This window comes from Diorhabda carinulata, chromosome 7 (genome assembly GCF_026250575.1).
Source record: "Diorhabda carinulata isolate Delta chromosome 7, icDioCari1.1, whole genome shotgun sequence".
In the NCBI taxonomy this organism is placed as follows: domain Eukaryota; kingdom Metazoa; phylum Arthropoda; class Insecta; order Coleoptera; family Chrysomelidae; genus Diorhabda; species Diorhabda carinulata.
The window spans coordinates 25,330,531-25,347,433 of record NC_079466.1 but is presented as its reverse complement, the minus strand read 5'-3'; the positions used below and the strand labels follow the sequence as shown (position 1 = coordinate 25,347,433).

The window sequence follows — 16,903 nt, the reverse complement described above, 5'->3', positions numbered from 1 at the left end:
TGATTTATTAACCTGTTATTTTCATATATAAACATAAGCGAGTAAATTCAGTTCTTAATTAACGTCGCCCTCTTAATTTCTTAACGAAAAAAAAAAGAAGAACTCAAAGTTAGAGGTTATCAAGGAACCAGTGTAAGTTTATATAACCTCAAACTTAAAAAACTTGTTTGTAAAGAACTTTTTACTATTTAAAACTTGATTTTTAATTCATGTATTTTCAAATTAGTATAGCGATAGAATTTTAAAAAATATTCGAGTTTATAGAAAAATTGTGATGATGTAGTACGTTTATGAAAAAAGATGAAACCGTCAAAGTTAAATAAACTTGAATATCTAGGATTTCATAGGCCTTATCTGGGATCGGAAAGTAGAAAAACAATCAAAAATTATATGGAAATGTCTATTAGTCGACAATATTTAGGTAAAACAACTCTGCTGGTATAGTTATATGCAGAGGATGGGTAAGTATAGATTACCAAAACAAATAATGGAATAGCACCCTCTGGAATGTCGAAAACAAGGAATACCGAAAATGACCTTTATAGAAAGAGTAAGAAGGCAATGTCGACGAGAGATCTCAGACCAAGGGACAGGGAGGACCAAGAGAAATGGAGATTGGATACCACAAGGAGTAGAATTTTTTCCTTTGGCATTATAGGGTTCCAGGATTCATGATGGTCCTATTTAAATGTTTCATACATTTAAGCGGAGTTCCTTTTGGCCGTGGAGAAAATATAAAATAAATCTCGACGTAGGGACAATATCCTAGGGTAGGTTGTCAGGAAAGTTCGGTTGTGAACCTAATACTCAGGGATTCAATGAGTTAAAAATCAATCACTACTGTATTAATTTATTACTTATTAATTGTTCATTATAACAATAATATCATTCTGAAAGTATCAGAAATCGACTTGGAAGATTCAACGTTTTAATTTCGAGGTAAATAATGGGAAAGGAAAAAAAATGAAAGTTTTGAGTTAAAAAACGAATTTTATTAAATATTAATAAACATCTAGAAATATCCAAGAACCAACAAATTATATATAATTTATTTCCTAAAAAGTTTGCAACGTTCCCTTTTTTGTTTTCTCAGTGTACAATGAATCATGTCATGATAAAACTATGGAACAAAAACAATTGAACTTCAAGGTAACTTGTCGGGTAATTAAAAAAGTATTAAATTCGCAAATTACTTGATAAATCAATTTCATCTTTTTTAACTGGAGTATTGAATACAAAAAAAAAGTAATTTTGACGTTAACTTTTTGAGACATCGTTTTGTAACAAAGTTTAATCTGTTAGTTAATCTCAAAATTGTTTTCATAATTTTCGAAATTCAACAAATTCCCTCAAGTAATTTAATTATTTTGTCCCTATTAAAAACCTGTATATATATCAAAAAATGGTATACGTTAAAAAAAGGAATGTAAAATAACTATTGAACATTTTTAAAATATTACAAAATCCAATTTTCCAAAATGAACACACCGTTTAAATACCACTAGAATACTCACAATAATTATACTGTCTGGTATTTCAACCTTCCCATGAGTCGCTGGTTCATTCCCGGCTCGAAGGACCAGACAATGCGAGTGTTTGTATAATAGGAATATCAACAAGGGTACCATAAATTCCAACTTAATTTTTAAAACTACATAACAATGATATAATTTAGAGAGTCAATTATCAACTAACAACTGCTGGAGCATTCTGCTGATTGTGTATGATATTTTTAGCGTTTGTCATAATTTTCAAAGCACCTTTTTTAATTAAAACATTGGCAACTTTCTCACCCAATTTTTTAGCAGACACCATACCTTCGTACGTAGCTTTTTTGTGAGTTACCAAACCGCAAATCAAATTATTATCTTCCACTATATTAGACAATTCCAATTTATTCAATTCGGGTGCGTTCAATACCGTTCCTTGTATAAACGGGCACTTGGAATATTCCACCTCTGTCGGTTCGAGACCGTACGTAGCGGCTAATTTATTCTCTAAATAAGGACATTTACCCATAAAATCTGATCCTATGGGTAATTGAATGGGGCATTTTTCGTGCGGGTCGTTTTTCAGAAGTTCAGTGGGTATATCATCCAATTTTATCTTCTTCGAAGTAGGTTCACTAAGAGAACAAAAATATTGCTTTAAACATTAGCAAAGACATAGAGGAATTCACTCTTGGTAATGGTCAAAAATGGGTGGATAACATTTCTGATTAAGTAATTAAATCATCAGAAGACAAGAGAATGTTCTTTACACAACAATGTGTCAAGTGGGCAGCTAAGTAGTGAATGAGACCAAAATAACAACAATAAACAATGAAAATGTACTTTAGATAAAGATTTAGTGATGGAACAATCAGAAAGAACCATACAAAAAGGACATAGTTGTTCGATGGTTTGATGTTACAGTGTTAAGTAAAGACAGAAAAGGAGCTAACATTAGATAAGACTCACCCATTATTAGGACATTTGCCACATTCTAGATTCTCGATATCTCCTATTGGTTTGATATTTTTATAAGGACATGTGGAGCATCTTAAATCTTTCTTAACATTAATATTTGTATTGGCGCTTTCAATGGCCTCTTCTTTACCATCTAACGACCAAACTGCTCCTTTCAAATACAATCCCAATTCATTGTCATTAGTTATTTTGAGTATAGAACTTACCGCTACAGGTGCACTGCATCCACCACCTAAAAACAAACATACTTACTAATTTTAAATTGAAATTTATTCTATACTCCACTTACATTAAAATGAAAATAACTGTGAATACAACAAGTATACAGTAACACTTTTTAAAAAAAGATGGAATTCAATACTCTTCTTCGAATATAGACACGAAATTAATTGTTTTCTTTTTTATTTCTAAATTATATAATTTAAAACTAAATTCGAACTAATTGTAGAAACTATATATAAATATATATCCACGAAATTTGATTGGAAAGGAAGATTGCTCCAATAGGACTTGGTAATGCTGCCGTCACATTCAAATTTCCAAACCATAGTTTTTTGCGATATTCTCAAGAGATCCGAATGAATTTTCTTGCAATTATGATGCATCAACAGTATCAAGATACATAAAAGGTTGGTCGTTTTCATGAACCAATGGGGCTGGCTGATGCTGCCCTCAGTGGAAATTAAAATTTCCAAATTAGAGGTTATTCCAGTGTTCCCAAGAAACCAGAACTACTCTTCTTGCGATTATGAGACATGAGAGATGTGAATATCCAAAAAGGGTTGATCACTTTCATTAACCAACAGGGCTGGCTGATGCTGCTATCGGTACAAATTGAATATTTCAAACCAGAGGTTACTGCAGTGGTCTCAAGAGATCCAAAACACTTTTCTTACAATTATGAGGCACATTAGTGATGTCAAGAACCAAAAAGATTGGTTAGGATCGAACCTTTGATAATAATCTACTTTTCACTTCTTTATCAAGAGAAAAAATATATAATAATATAATTGAGAATTATCTTTTATTTAGTTGTTTCATTAACAAAATCTCTTTAGCATAAATAATCATCTATATTGAATATTTTGAAAAAATTGATTGTAAATACCAAAAAAAAATTGGTAAGAATCTTTATAATTACGTAAAACTGTACTTACCAAGAGTTTTTAGAAAACTTCTCTCGGCTGTTACCCTCAAAGTGGTCTCTAAATCATACAGAGGTTCAAGCATATTGATTATTTCCTCATTATCAGCTCTGCATTCGACAGCTAAGGCACCTTGACCCACTGCATATAATAATTCTTCTTCATCTAAAATTTTAGATATTCGATCCTCCCATCCTATCCTCTTAAGTCCGGCAGCAGCTAAAATTATAGCTTGATATTTTCCTAAATCGTCCAATTTTTTTAGTCTGGTATTTAGATTTCCCCTAATATTTTCTACTATTAGATGGGGAAATTTTTTTGTTAATTGGGCAGTTCTTCTTAAACTCGACGTACCCACAACGCTTTTTTCCGGTAAAGTTTCAAGAGAGTAATCTTTCAGATCTTTTTGAAGAACGAGAGCGTCTCTAGGATCCTCCCTTGTTAACACAGCACCTACAGCCATCCCTTCTGGTAAAGTAGTTGGGAGATCTTTTAAAGAATGTACTACAAAATCTACACAACCAGTGGCTAGAGCAGTTTCTAGTTCTTTGGTGAAAAGAGATTTTTCTCCAATTTTCGGCAGTGCAATATCTAATACTTTATCACCAAGAGTGCTCATAGAAACTGAAAAAAATAACTATATAAGCACGCGATTCCTAACATTGTTAATGTAGGCTCACCTATTTCGAATTCCTTTTCAGGAAAACAGTCTTTCAGTAATGATATAACGTATCTTGTTTGAACAAGTGCTAACTGAAATTAAATAATTTAATAACTAATACTTTGTAGGAATAACTAATAGAGTATTTACCTCACTTTTGCGCGAACCAACACGAACAATTTTATGATCACCGTTCATTTTGGAGCTGTTCGTGTAAAATTATGTAAAAACCAAAGGTAATAATTCAAAAAATGCTAAATCACTTACACAACGTATTGATATAATCGATTTTTATGTATAATCTATTTAAATTTTAAAAACTAACCTCTAATTTTCTGATTATCAATTTTTATTTATTTTTGCTTTAATATAGTATTATTTTTAAGATATATATGAAACGTTCATTAGAAATAATAATTATATTGTCATGTTACGAAACTTTCCAATTTTACTCTGTAGTTGTTACATCATTTATTGCATATTTTTTTAGAAAGTAGACTTCTTTGCTTCGATAGTAGAAGAAGAAAGTAAATTTGAATGACGAAAGTTAAACAATAAGCGCGTTCTGTTGTATATTTAACAAGTTGATTTAACACAAAATTCTAAGTTCTATATAAATTATATTTAGTTTGTTCTGTGAATGACATATATACATAACCTTATAGTATAATAGAGAAGTAATAATAAATTCTTTCAAATAAGAGATAAATTATGGGAGTTACGATCTTAACACAATTTCCCACTGAAAATAAAACTGGAACTCAAGTTCTCGAAATGCTTTCCAAAAGAATTTTAGCATTGGGTTCTTCTCCACAGGGACATTTTTTAGTGGATTGTGAAACTTATACTTCGGTTCCCCAATTAGGCCATCAAAGAACTGTACACGTTTTACATAATTCGGAACAACCAGCAACAGTGTTTTCTCTACTTGAAACAGGAACCAAAACAATTCCATTAGCTACAGACGGTCTGTTTGATTTATTAATGATGAAAATGTCCCATTTTTATACATCAAAAAAACTAACCAAAGCTGAATGTAAGGGTCCAAGGTAAATTAGAAAACTAGTATGAATCCCTTATAAATAATGTTTAATAACCTTGTTTCAGATATGAAGTAGGAGATTTTTGTGTGAAACTAGGGACAGTTACAGTGAGCAGTAATTTCAAAGGTGTTTTAGTTGAAGTTGAATACAGACCTTGTGTGGTACCTGCATTGTGTTGGGATTTATTAAAAGAGTTCATACAAGGTTTTTTAGGATTATCGGCCCCATTAAATCCCCCAAATTATTTACAAAACAGGATGCAAGATGTATATTCACCAATAGACACTATACACCAATATTTGGAACATTTTACTGTATTTAGAAAATCTTTGGGAGTTAGGCCTTAATTTTCATGATATTTTGCGAAAATATTTGTGGGTTTGTGATAAATTAGGCCCACTTGTGAAAAAAAGTTATCTAATATCTTTTTATATGTGAAATTTGAATATTGTATCAATATTTATTTTCTTGACAAAATGTTATTTTTATGATGAATTTAAACTAATAAATGAATAAGTAAATAAGAATTATGTAAAAAAAAACATTTTTCTGAAGATTAATGTAAGATTGGGTTATGCAATAAGCAAAAAAAAAATCTTTTTTCATATATTTTTGAAATGCCTCAATTTGTATATGCTCGGTCTGGAATCATAATCAAAGCAAAGTTAATTAAGCGTTTTCGACTTATCAAAGTCCCACCAGATAAAGTAAATTAGTACTTCCGGTTTTACCATTAATTTAATTTATTGACTTCCGGTTCTGCTGTTTAAATTAGATTTATGAATGACACAAAATGGTAGTTCTTCATAAAGTGCAATTTTATGTTGACGTTCGACGTTTGCTTGGAGCGTCAAATGAAGTCACGTGGTATAATTTCGACTAGATCGCCATTTTAAATATATTCAACGTCAAATATAAGAGCTTCAAAAAGTTAAAATATATCACCTTTGTCGATAGTATTATCGATTAGATAATTAACTATATGGAAATGAACATGATTATTAAAAAAAATATATTGAGGACGTCATTATACGAAATAATAATCCACAGACCAACGAGATGAGTAGGTAAAATGAAATTTTTAATTCCATGACCGAAATGTCCTTAACTTAATATTATAATTAATTTTGGATGTACAAGGCGATAAATAAACCCATATCAGTTATTATAGATTACAGTCTAAAGTATCATATGATTAATTTTGATAAATAAATTATTTCAATATACGGGGTGAATCATTTATAAATCGTGATAGTTATTTGTAGTTTCAATTTCAAACAAATGAAAAGAGTTGTAACTTTTCTTCTTTTTTAATGAGAATTTTTTCAAAAAATAACTTTTTTTTAACAATTTAAGCGTTCGAGTTTCCAAGACCGGTTCCTCTTTTTAGTTTAATTGATTATAGAAAGTTAATCAATAAACATGTTTCTCTTTGCGGTTTGTTTCGATTTTTTGAATTTATTATTTTGTGCTCTATTTTCTAAATAGCACGTTTAAATAAACTATTGTATGGTAATTTAATGAATTAGATTGTAAATATTTGAATTATGTAAAATTGTTCTTATCTACGGGGCTTATCGAGGATCGTATGTAAAATTTTAAATAGTAAAATAGTACAGTGATTTAGAAAGATATTTATAAAATACAGTTTCAAAACCACAGTTTTAATAGATTTTTGCAATATTAAGCCAATTAATCAACGACTTGCTTAATTCCATATACAAATACGACAACTTGGAGCTTGTCTTCTAACCTCAAGGTCATTGGATAAATTCCCGAAAAGAAAATAAAAATTTTCAAAATTATCTACATTTGTTCCTAAGTTTGAAATATTTTGTAACTGAAAAACGTGGTTTACATAAACTACGGATTAGAAGGGGTTAAAAAAAGTTCAATTAAAATTTTGTTTGTCATTATAAAAATAATCCAAATCATTTTTCGAGATATATTGAAACAAATAGGAACATTTTTTTCGAAAAACATGAAGTCAATTTATTAGAAATAAAATCAGAAAACTGGAATGCTAGACAAATAAATAAATGATAAGTTAAATATAAACTGTATATTCATGAAAATAAGAACAATAAGAAATTTGTAATTATCCATAGTTGGAGTACAAATTTTGTCAAATAACTGGTTATATCGTAACAATCATAGCACAATACTGATTGTAAGTAATTATCAGCTGTCGGTGTGGAATTAGAGTAGATATATGTCAATTGCAATCAATATATTTCTATGGTTGCAATCATAAAACGCTATTTTGTTTTATGCCTTATACTATTCAAAATGTGAATGAATGAATTTTTTGTTGTTGTATATTATTAAAATTTCAATTATTCTGTAATTATCCATAGTTGGAGTAAAAATTTTGTCAAATAACTGGTTAAATCTTAACAATCATAGATTTACAATAATAAAGCACAATACTAATTGTAAGCTGTCGGTGCGGAATCAGAGTAGGTATAGAGCAGTATGTCAATCGCAATCAATATATTTCTATGGTTGTAATCATAAAACGCTATTTTGTTTTATGCCTTATACTATTCAAAATGTGAATGAATGAATTTTTTGTTGTTGTATATCAATTATTCTTTTGGATTGGTTTCCTCAATCTCTATTTTTATATATTTCTGATGAATTCGTTCCATTTTCGATAGATTTACATACAAATTATTAGGAAACAATTTTTTAATTAGTATATATTATTATCTACGTCAAATGTTAAAAGCGATAAGTAGGTTGAATTTTTTTATAATTGGCTTTTTTGTTCGTATCTCACTTTAGTATTTCAAAATATTCGTAGCAGAACAATTAAAAACAGTTTGTTGCATACTTATATTGTGATAATATAAACAAATAGGCGAAACTATTTTTTTTTTCTTAGATTCCGTTCACTGTACTAATAATTTTAAAATAAAATCTTTATAAAGTTTACTGAATAAATTCATTACGAAAACCGCAGTTAGTCGTATCGGTTTTAATTGACTAAAATGTCAATTTTTCTCAATTTTGTAATTTTTATTTGTTTCAACGAAATTTACGGATTTCACCAATCGTATCATAGAAACAGAGATGAAGCCGATTCTACCGTCATTTTAACGCATGTTGTAAGTATATTTTCATTTTTATCATTTCCGAAATACGATAAAAGATTTATATTTTGAAATAACCACTCGCGCGGTTTGAAACCGAAGGTCAACAGTTTACCTTCGGTCTCTGAAGACGTTAACGTGATTATCAAAACGTATATCATATAATGCAGTGTTTAGTATTCAATATTTCATTTTGACTCAATTATTTGACTACTGAATAATGTAAAAAAAGTTTTTCTACGATGTTTCAACAGTTTCGATGATAAAAAAGGTTCCACGAATAAAACACGTGTATTCCGATGCGAAGAAGTTACGAATTTTCGTCTCAAGGTCTAGGGATTAAATAATCTGTGATAAAACCTTATGATTTATATTGTTTGAATTATTTATATAAATTAATAGTCATGTGTCTTCAAAACCTAATGACACACATATATGGAATAGATGATGACGAATTTATCGTAATATTTGGCGAATGCGCCAGGAAAATTAATTTAATATCTGGTAATATCTGACGGAAACTTAAGTAAACAAACATGTCTTGAAACTCGATTCAAATCCCCGATAAAATTAAATACGCAAAAATCTCATGATTCCCAGACGCGGAAAACGTGTCGGGGCTTAAATCCTGATTAATCCACGTAATTAATTACGTAATATTATACGGGGAGTTCGAGTACGAAAGTATTTAAGCCGCGGCGTACACAACATTTTTTATACGACGAATAAAATCCAAAACTTTTTCAATTACACTGAGGAAAAAAAATAAATAATAGAGAATCATAAACATTTTATTTATTGAACAATATAATGTACTTAATGATATTTGCAATGTTAATTAATTATTAATTATTGGCAACAAGTAAAGGATGATTATTAATATTTATTGGATTGGATGTAGATGAAATATGTGATAGAATCGAAAGTATTCTGTTGGTAATTTAAGGTTATGCAAAATCATCGAACTGAAACTGTCAACATTGGAGTGTTTCGCTGTAAGGAACTGTCACTTTCACTACACGGAACACTCAAAACGCAACTTTCGGTATGTAAATGAATAAAGAACGAACAAATCCTAGGATATTTTGAGTTACTACATTTTTAGATGATTTGAAGCTTTTATACATTAAGGATAATAGTTAATAGGATGTATTTGATTAAAAATAAAGTTGACGGCTTGTGAATTTGTGTTTTAGATCTTTCGACATGGTAATAGAACGGCAGAATTGACTGAATCATATCCAAAGGATCCTTATTATAATTACACTTATTTCCCAATTGGCAGAGGACAATTAACAAACGTGAGCTTACGCAAATATCTACATATTAACTAAATTAAAACATCCGCATTTTTTATTATATTTTAGGCTGGAAAAACCAAAGAATACGAACTCGGTCGAGATTTGCGCAGAAGATATGACGAATTTTTAGGGCAAGTTTACTATCCCAAAATAGTAGACGCCGTTTCGACCAATAGAAATCGAACGAAAGCATCGCTGCAACTGGTTTTAGCAGGTTTATTTCCACCTGTCAATCAAGAAGTATGGAATTTCTTACTTCCTTGGCAACCAGTACCTCAAAACTACTATCCAGACGATAGGGATCCAGTACGTTGGAAAATTTCATTCGTATTTTGTTTTCATTTGATCGAACTTTTTTTACGATTATTAGAAAGATTTGAAAAACGTTTATTATCACATCATATCCGGAACAGCCAGAACCATACCACTTTGTAACATGCCATTCGGCTTGTTACGCGTTTTTTTTTTTCAAATATTTTGAATTTTCCTTTGTTCACGTATTGTGGTACAGTAGTCACTTCGGATTTATTTATTCTAATATTGGAGTTTTTGGAAAAATAATCGACCTTCCATTAGACAAATTCAATAAAACCTCGAAATTGATTCGAATTCATCCTCTGTCTATCTACACGTAAATTTTAATAATAGTCCGGTCAAATTATACCAAAAAATAAGAGTGAAGCTACATAGATTCCCGTCAAGCTGAAAATCAGTAAAATTGTTTAAAATACAATTGAAAATAAAATTTGAATGTTCCCTATCATTTTCGTGTACGAAAAAAATTTTGTCAAAGGTCAAAAAAATGAGTTTTTCGCGATTATCAGCGAAACAGGTAGTTTTATCATAAAAATACTTTAGACAAAAATTGTAGATCATAAAATTATCTACAAAAAACTTATCAATACTTTTTTTTCTACGAGCCTCCGTTTCTGAGATATAACGGTTCAAAAAGTTCTAAAAAGTGAAACCATTAAAAACTTTTACAACTTTTTGAATCGTTATATCTCAGAAACGGTGGCTCGTAGAAAAAAAAGTATTGATACGTTTTTTGTAGATAATTTCATGATCTACAACTTTTAACTGAAGTATTTTTATGATAAAACTCACCGTTTCGATGATAATCGCGAAAAACTCATTTTTTTTATCTTTGACCTTTAATAAAATGAGTTTTTCGCGATTATCAGCGAAACAGGGAGTTTTATCATAAAAATACTTTAGACAAAAATTGTAGATCATAAAATTATCTACAAAAAACGTATCAATACATTTTTTCCTACGAGCCACCGTTTCTGAGATATAACGATTCAAAATATTGTAAAAGTTATAACGTTTCAGATTTACTGCCGTATTTAACGGCTATAATAACATCTTCGTCAATTGATAATTTATTTGATGAATTTATGACAGTTCCAATCAGTCAACAGAAATTTTTTACAAATACTCACAACAAGTCTCGGTTCGTTTCAATTTTGTAAGAAAAAGTTTACTGCTGAAAATATATTGAATCGAATTTTTAAATCATTTTAACTCAGAAACGATGACTCGTACATAAAAAAGTATCGGAACATTTTTTGTAGATAATTTTATGAGCTACAATTTTTGTCTAATGCATTTTTATGATAAAACTCACCGTTTCGCTGATAATCGCGAAAAACTCATTTTTTTGACCTTTGACCTTTAATAAAATGAGTTTTTCGTGATTATCAGTGAAACGGTGAGTTTTATCTCAAAAATACCTATGACAAAAATTGTAGATCATAAAATTATCTACAAAAAACGTATCTATACTTTTTTTCCTACAAGTCACCGTTTCTGAGATATTCAAAATGTTGTAAAAGTTATAACGTTTCAGATTTACTGTCGTATTTAACGGCTATAATAACATCTTCGTCAATTGATAATTTATTTGATGAATTTATGACAGTTCCAATCAGTCAACAGAAATTTTTTACAAATACTCACAACAAGTCTCGGTTCGTTTCAATTTTGTAAGAAAAAGTTTACTGCTGAAAATATATTGAATCGAATTTTTAAATCATTTTAACTCAGAAACGATGACTCGTACATAAAAAAGTATCGGAACATTTTTTGTAGATAATTTTATGAGCTACAATTTTTGTCTAATGCATTTTTATGATAAAACTCACCGTTTCGCTGATAATCGCGAAAAACTCATTTTTTTGACCTTTGACCTTTAATAAAATGAGTTTTTCGTGATTATCAGTGAAACGGTGAGTTTTATCTCAAAAATACCTATGACAAAAATTGTAGATCATAAAATTATCTACAAAAAACGTATCTATACTTTTTTTCCTACAAGTCACCGTTTCTGAGATATTCAAAATGTTGTAAAAGTTATAACGTTTCAGATTTACTGTCGTATTTAACGGCTATAATAACATCTTCGTCAATTGATAATTTATTTGATGAATTTATGACAGTTCCAATCAGTCAACAGAAATTTTTTACAAATACTCACAACAAGTCTCGGTTCGTTTCAATTTTGTAAGAAAAAGTTTACTGCTGAAAATATATTGAATCGAATTTTTAAATCATTTTAACTCAGAAACGATGACTCGTACATAAAAAAGTATCGGAACATTTTTTGTAGATAATTTTATGAGCTACAATTTTTGTCTAATGCATTTTTATGATAAAACTCACCGTTTCGCTGATAATCGCGAAAAACTCATTTTTTTGACCTTTGACCTTTAATAAAATGAGTTTTTCGTGATTATCAGTGAAACGGTGAGTTTTATCTCAAAAATACCTATGACAAAAATTGTAGATCATAAAATTATCTACAAAAAACGTATCTATACTTTTTTTCCTACAAGTCACCGTTTCTGAGATATTCAAAATGTTGTAAAAGTTATAACGTTTCAGATTTACTGTCGTATTTAACGGCTATAATAACATCTTCGTCAATTGATAATTTATTTGATGAATTTATGACAGTTCCAATCAGTCAACAGAAATTTTTTACAAATACTCACAACAAGTCTCGGTTCGTTTCAATTTTGTAAGAAAAAGTTTACTGCTGAAAATATATTGAATCGAATTTTTAAATCATTTTAACTCAGAAACGATGACTCGTACATAAAAAAGTATCGGAACATTTTTTGTAGATAATTTTATGAGCTACAATTTTTGTCTAATGCATTTTTATGATAAAACTCACCGTTTCGCTGATAATCGCGAAAAACTCATTTTTTTGACCTTTGACCTTTAATAAAATGAGTTTTTCGTGATTATCAGTGAAACGGTGAGTTTTATCTCAAAAATACCTATGACAAAAATTGTAGATCATAAAATTATCTACAAAAAACGTATCTATACTTTTTTTCCTACAAGTCACCGTTTCTGAGATATTCAAAATGTTGTAAAAGTTATAACGTTTCAGATTTACTGTCGTATTTAACGGCTATAATAACATCTTCGTCAATTGATAATTTATTTGATGAATTTATGACAGTTCCAATCAGTCAACAGAAATTTTTTACAAATACTCACAACAAGTCTCGGTTCGTTTCAATTTTGTAAGAAAAAGTTTACTGCTGAAAATATATTGAATCGAATTTTTAAATCATTTTAACTCAGAAACGATGACTCGTACATAAAAAAGTATCGGAACATTTTTTGTAGATAATTTTATGAGCTACAATTTTTGTCTAATGCATTTTTATGATAAAACTCACCGTTTCGCTGATAATCGCGAAAAACTCATTTTTTTGACCTTTGACCTTTAATAAAATGAGTTTTTCGTGATTATCAGTGAAACGGTGAGTTTTATCTCAAAAATACCTATGACAAAAATTGTAGATCATAAAATTATCTACAAAAAACGTATCTATACTTTTTTTCCTACAAGTCACCGTTTCTGAGATATTCAAAATGTTGTAAAAGTTATAACGTTTCAGATTTACTGTCGTATTTAACGGCTATAATAACATCTTCGTCAATTGATAATTTATTTGATGAATTTATGACAGTTCCAATCAGTCAACAGAAATTTTTTACAAATACTCACAACAAGTCTCGGTTCGTTTCAATTTTGTAAGAAAAAGTTTACTGCTGAAAATATATTGAATCGAATTTTTAAATCATTATAACTCAGAAACGATGACTCGTACATAAAAAAGTATCGGAACATTTTTTGTAGATAATTTTATGATCTACAATTTTTGTCTAATGCATTTTTATGATAAAACTCACCGTTTCGCTGATAATCGCGAAAAACTCATTTTTTTGACCTTTGACCTTTAATAAAATGAGTTTTTCGTGATTATCAGTGAAACGGTGAGTTTTATCTCAAAAATACCTATGACAAAAATTGTAGATCATAAAATTATCTACAAAAAACGTATCTATACTTTTTTTCCTACAAGTCACCGTTTCTGAGATATTCAAAATGTTGTAAAAGTTATAACGTTTCAGATTTACTGTCGTATTTAACGGCTATAATAACATCTTCGTCAATTGATAATTTATTTGATGAATTTATGACAGTTCCAATCAGTCAACAGAAATTTTTTACAAATACTCACAACAAGTCTCGGTTCGTTTCAATTTTGTAAGAAAAAGTTTACTGCTGAAAATATATTGAATCGAATTTTTAAATCATTATAACTCAGAAACGATGACTCGTACATAAAAAAGTATCGGAACATTTTTTGTAGATAATTTTATGATCTACAATTTTTGTCTAATGTATTTTTATGATAAAACTCACCGTTTCGCTGATAATCGCGAAAAACTCATTTTTTTGACCTTTGACCTTTAATAAAATGAGTTTTTCGTGATTATCAGTGAAACGGTGAGTTTTATCTCAAAAATACCTATGACAAAAATTGTAGATCATAAAATTATCTACAAAAAACGTATCTATACTTTTTTTCCTACAAGTCACCGTTTCTGAGATATTCAAAATGTTGTAAAAGTTATAACGTTTCAGATTTACTGTCGTATTTAACGGCTATAATAACATCTTCGTCAATTGATAATTTATTTGATGAATTTATGACAGTTCCAATCAGTCAACAGAAATTTTTTACAAATACTCACAACAAGTCTCGGTTCGTTTCAATTTTGTAAGAAAAAGTTTACTGCTGAAAATATATAGAATTGAATTTTTGAATCATTATATCTCAGAAACGATGACTCGTAGAAAAAAAAGTATCGGAACATTTTTTGTAGATAATTTTATGATCTACAATTTTTGCCTAGAGTATTTTTATGATAAAACTCACCGTTTCGCTGAAAATCGCGAAAAACTCATTTTTTCGACCTTTTTCAATTGTATTTTAAACAATTTTACTGATTTTCAGCTTGATGTAAATTTAGATTAATTAATTAATAGAATTAATGCGAAAAATATTTCAATAAATTTATTTGTTATACAACTTCCCGAGGAAGAGTCTCCTATCGGGGATTTGAGGTTAGGTACAACTAATTGATATAATATTATAATTAGTCGTTGACTTTTTAGATAATAACTAATTATTTAATTGATTAATAAGTTTTCATATCATCTGTTTTAATATAACAATGCGTCTATCCTTTTAAATTTCCTTCCCGTAATTATTTCTTTCGCGCAATTTAATGCACCATTTGATGAACTGACGTATAAATCTGCGTATTTTATATCTACAGGTCCTCATGGGTATAAATTGTCCGAGTTATAAGAAAAAATACAACGAATTAGTGGCTACCAGAAAATGGCGAGAAGAATTCAATAGTCAAAAACCGATATTCGATTATATATCTAAAAACAGCGGATTGAATGTAACCACTTACAACGACGTTTACAATTTATATTTCGGTTTATCCACCGAAGAAGAATTCGGTCAGAAATTACCAAGATGGACGAACTACGTGTGGCCGAAAATAGTAACGGATTTCGCGATTAAACAATATTTCGTAGATACGGCCACAACGGAAATGTTAGCTCTAGCCGAAGGTGATGATAACTTTGTGCGAAATTTCACCCAATATATTCAATAATTCTTCTTTAAGGTTTTCACTTGAAGAAAATTATACAAGACACAAAACAGATCGCGAAAAATAACGAAAAACGCGGGGTGAAAATTTATTTATATTCGGCGCACGAAAATAACGTAGCCGAGATGCAGATACTGCTCAATATTTTCGAACCGCACGTACCAAATTACGGTTCGTATTTAATTTTTGAGGTTCATAAGATCAGAGGTGTCGTTGGAATTAAGGTAATCCGATTGATTCTTCACCTTTTTTTTTTTCGATAAACCTGAATCTATAAACGATTTATTTTTTTTAGTTGTATTACAACAACCGCGACAACCGCGGCCTGCGTCTTATGAAGATACCTAGCTGCGACGAATTTTGTCCTTTGGATCAATTCGAACGAATATTCGAAGAGTATCTACCTTCATCGCAAGATATTTGTTATCAATAATACGGTTATATTATAAATATCAATAAAAAATTTTCCTATCGCTGAAGATCTTTTTCCATACGTCCATCTTCCAGCTTTTCCCTTATCCTGTGGGAACCACTACTCCATTGTTTCTTTTTTTGATAATCTTTCTTGATATCTAGAATATTTTGTTACCATAGCAACGAACAATAACTTATTAGAAGTGTAAGTGTAAAGTTTGACGTCAAAAAGTAAACCAGAGTTACGCAATAAATAAAAAGATGTCTACCGCCTGTATTTAAAAGGGTTAAGAAGTAAGCAGATCTACGAAGATATGCCTAATACCCTTGGTGATCAAGGTCCTTCGTCAAAAATTGGACTGCAAGCTTCAAAAGCGGTAAATTTTACATTGAAGATGATCATCGATCGGGAAGGTGGCCAGTTTCCGTGTCAGTCCCCGAAAATATCGATGCAGTTCATGACATGATTTTATCAGAACGTCGAATTGGACTAAAACGCATATCTGAATCACTGATTATTTCATAGGAACGCGTTCATTATATAGTTCACGTCAATCTGAACAAGAGAAAAATTCCTACAAAATGGATACCCAAATGTTTGAATGTTGTTCAAAAGCTCGATTTGAAAACGATGTAGACTTCTTGAACCGAATTGTTACTATGGATGAGACTTGGGTACATTTCTACGATCCAGAAACAAATCAACGATCGATGGAACGGCGACACTCTGGTTCTCCAAGACCTAAGAAGTTTAGTGTCCAAAAATTTGCTGGAAA

The 16,903-nt window shown here is 29.8% G+C and overlaps 3 protein-coding genes across 3 annotated transcripts; 2 read left to right on the top strand and 1 right to left on the bottom strand.

The window, feature by feature from the left end:
* Nucleotides 1-970: 970 nt before the first annotated feature.
* Nucleotides 971-4,816, bottom strand: LOC130896529 (porphobilinogen deaminase). The gene is made up of 5 exons (XM_057804709.1): nucleotides 4,425-4,816; nucleotides 4,294-4,366; nucleotides 3,626-4,237; nucleotides 2,460-2,700; nucleotides 971-2,125 (listed from the first exon to the last, which is right to left on the bottom strand). Exons 1-5 carry the CDS (start codon nucleotides 4,470-4,472, stop codon nucleotides 1,687-1,689), a joined length of 1,413 nt encoding a protein of 470 aa, XP_057660692.1. The 5' UTR covers nucleotides 4,473-4,816; the 3' UTR covers nucleotides 971-1,686.
* Nucleotides 4,817-4,900: 84 nt separating this feature from the next.
* Nucleotides 4,901-5,844, top strand: LOC130896528 (mediator of RNA polymerase II transcription subunit 20). The gene is made up of 2 exons (XM_057804708.1): nucleotides 4,901-5,323; nucleotides 5,382-5,844. Exons 1-2 carry the CDS (start codon nucleotides 4,986-4,988, stop codon nucleotides 5,662-5,664), a joined length of 621 nt encoding a protein of 206 aa, XP_057660691.1. The 5' UTR covers nucleotides 4,901-4,985; the 3' UTR covers nucleotides 5,665-5,844.
* Nucleotides 5,845-8,082: 2,238 nt separating this feature from the next.
* Nucleotides 8,083-16,192, top strand: LOC130896527 (venom acid phosphatase Acph-1-like). The gene is made up of 6 exons (XM_057804706.1): nucleotides 8,083-8,427; nucleotides 9,609-9,713; nucleotides 9,780-10,019; nucleotides 15,366-15,672; nucleotides 15,729-15,937; nucleotides 16,009-16,192. Exons 1-6 carry the CDS (start codon nucleotides 8,311-8,313, stop codon nucleotides 16,144-16,146), a joined length of 1,116 nt encoding a protein of 371 aa, XP_057660689.1. The 5' UTR covers nucleotides 8,083-8,310; the 3' UTR covers nucleotides 16,147-16,192.
* Nucleotides 16,193-16,903: the final 711 nt, after the last annotated feature.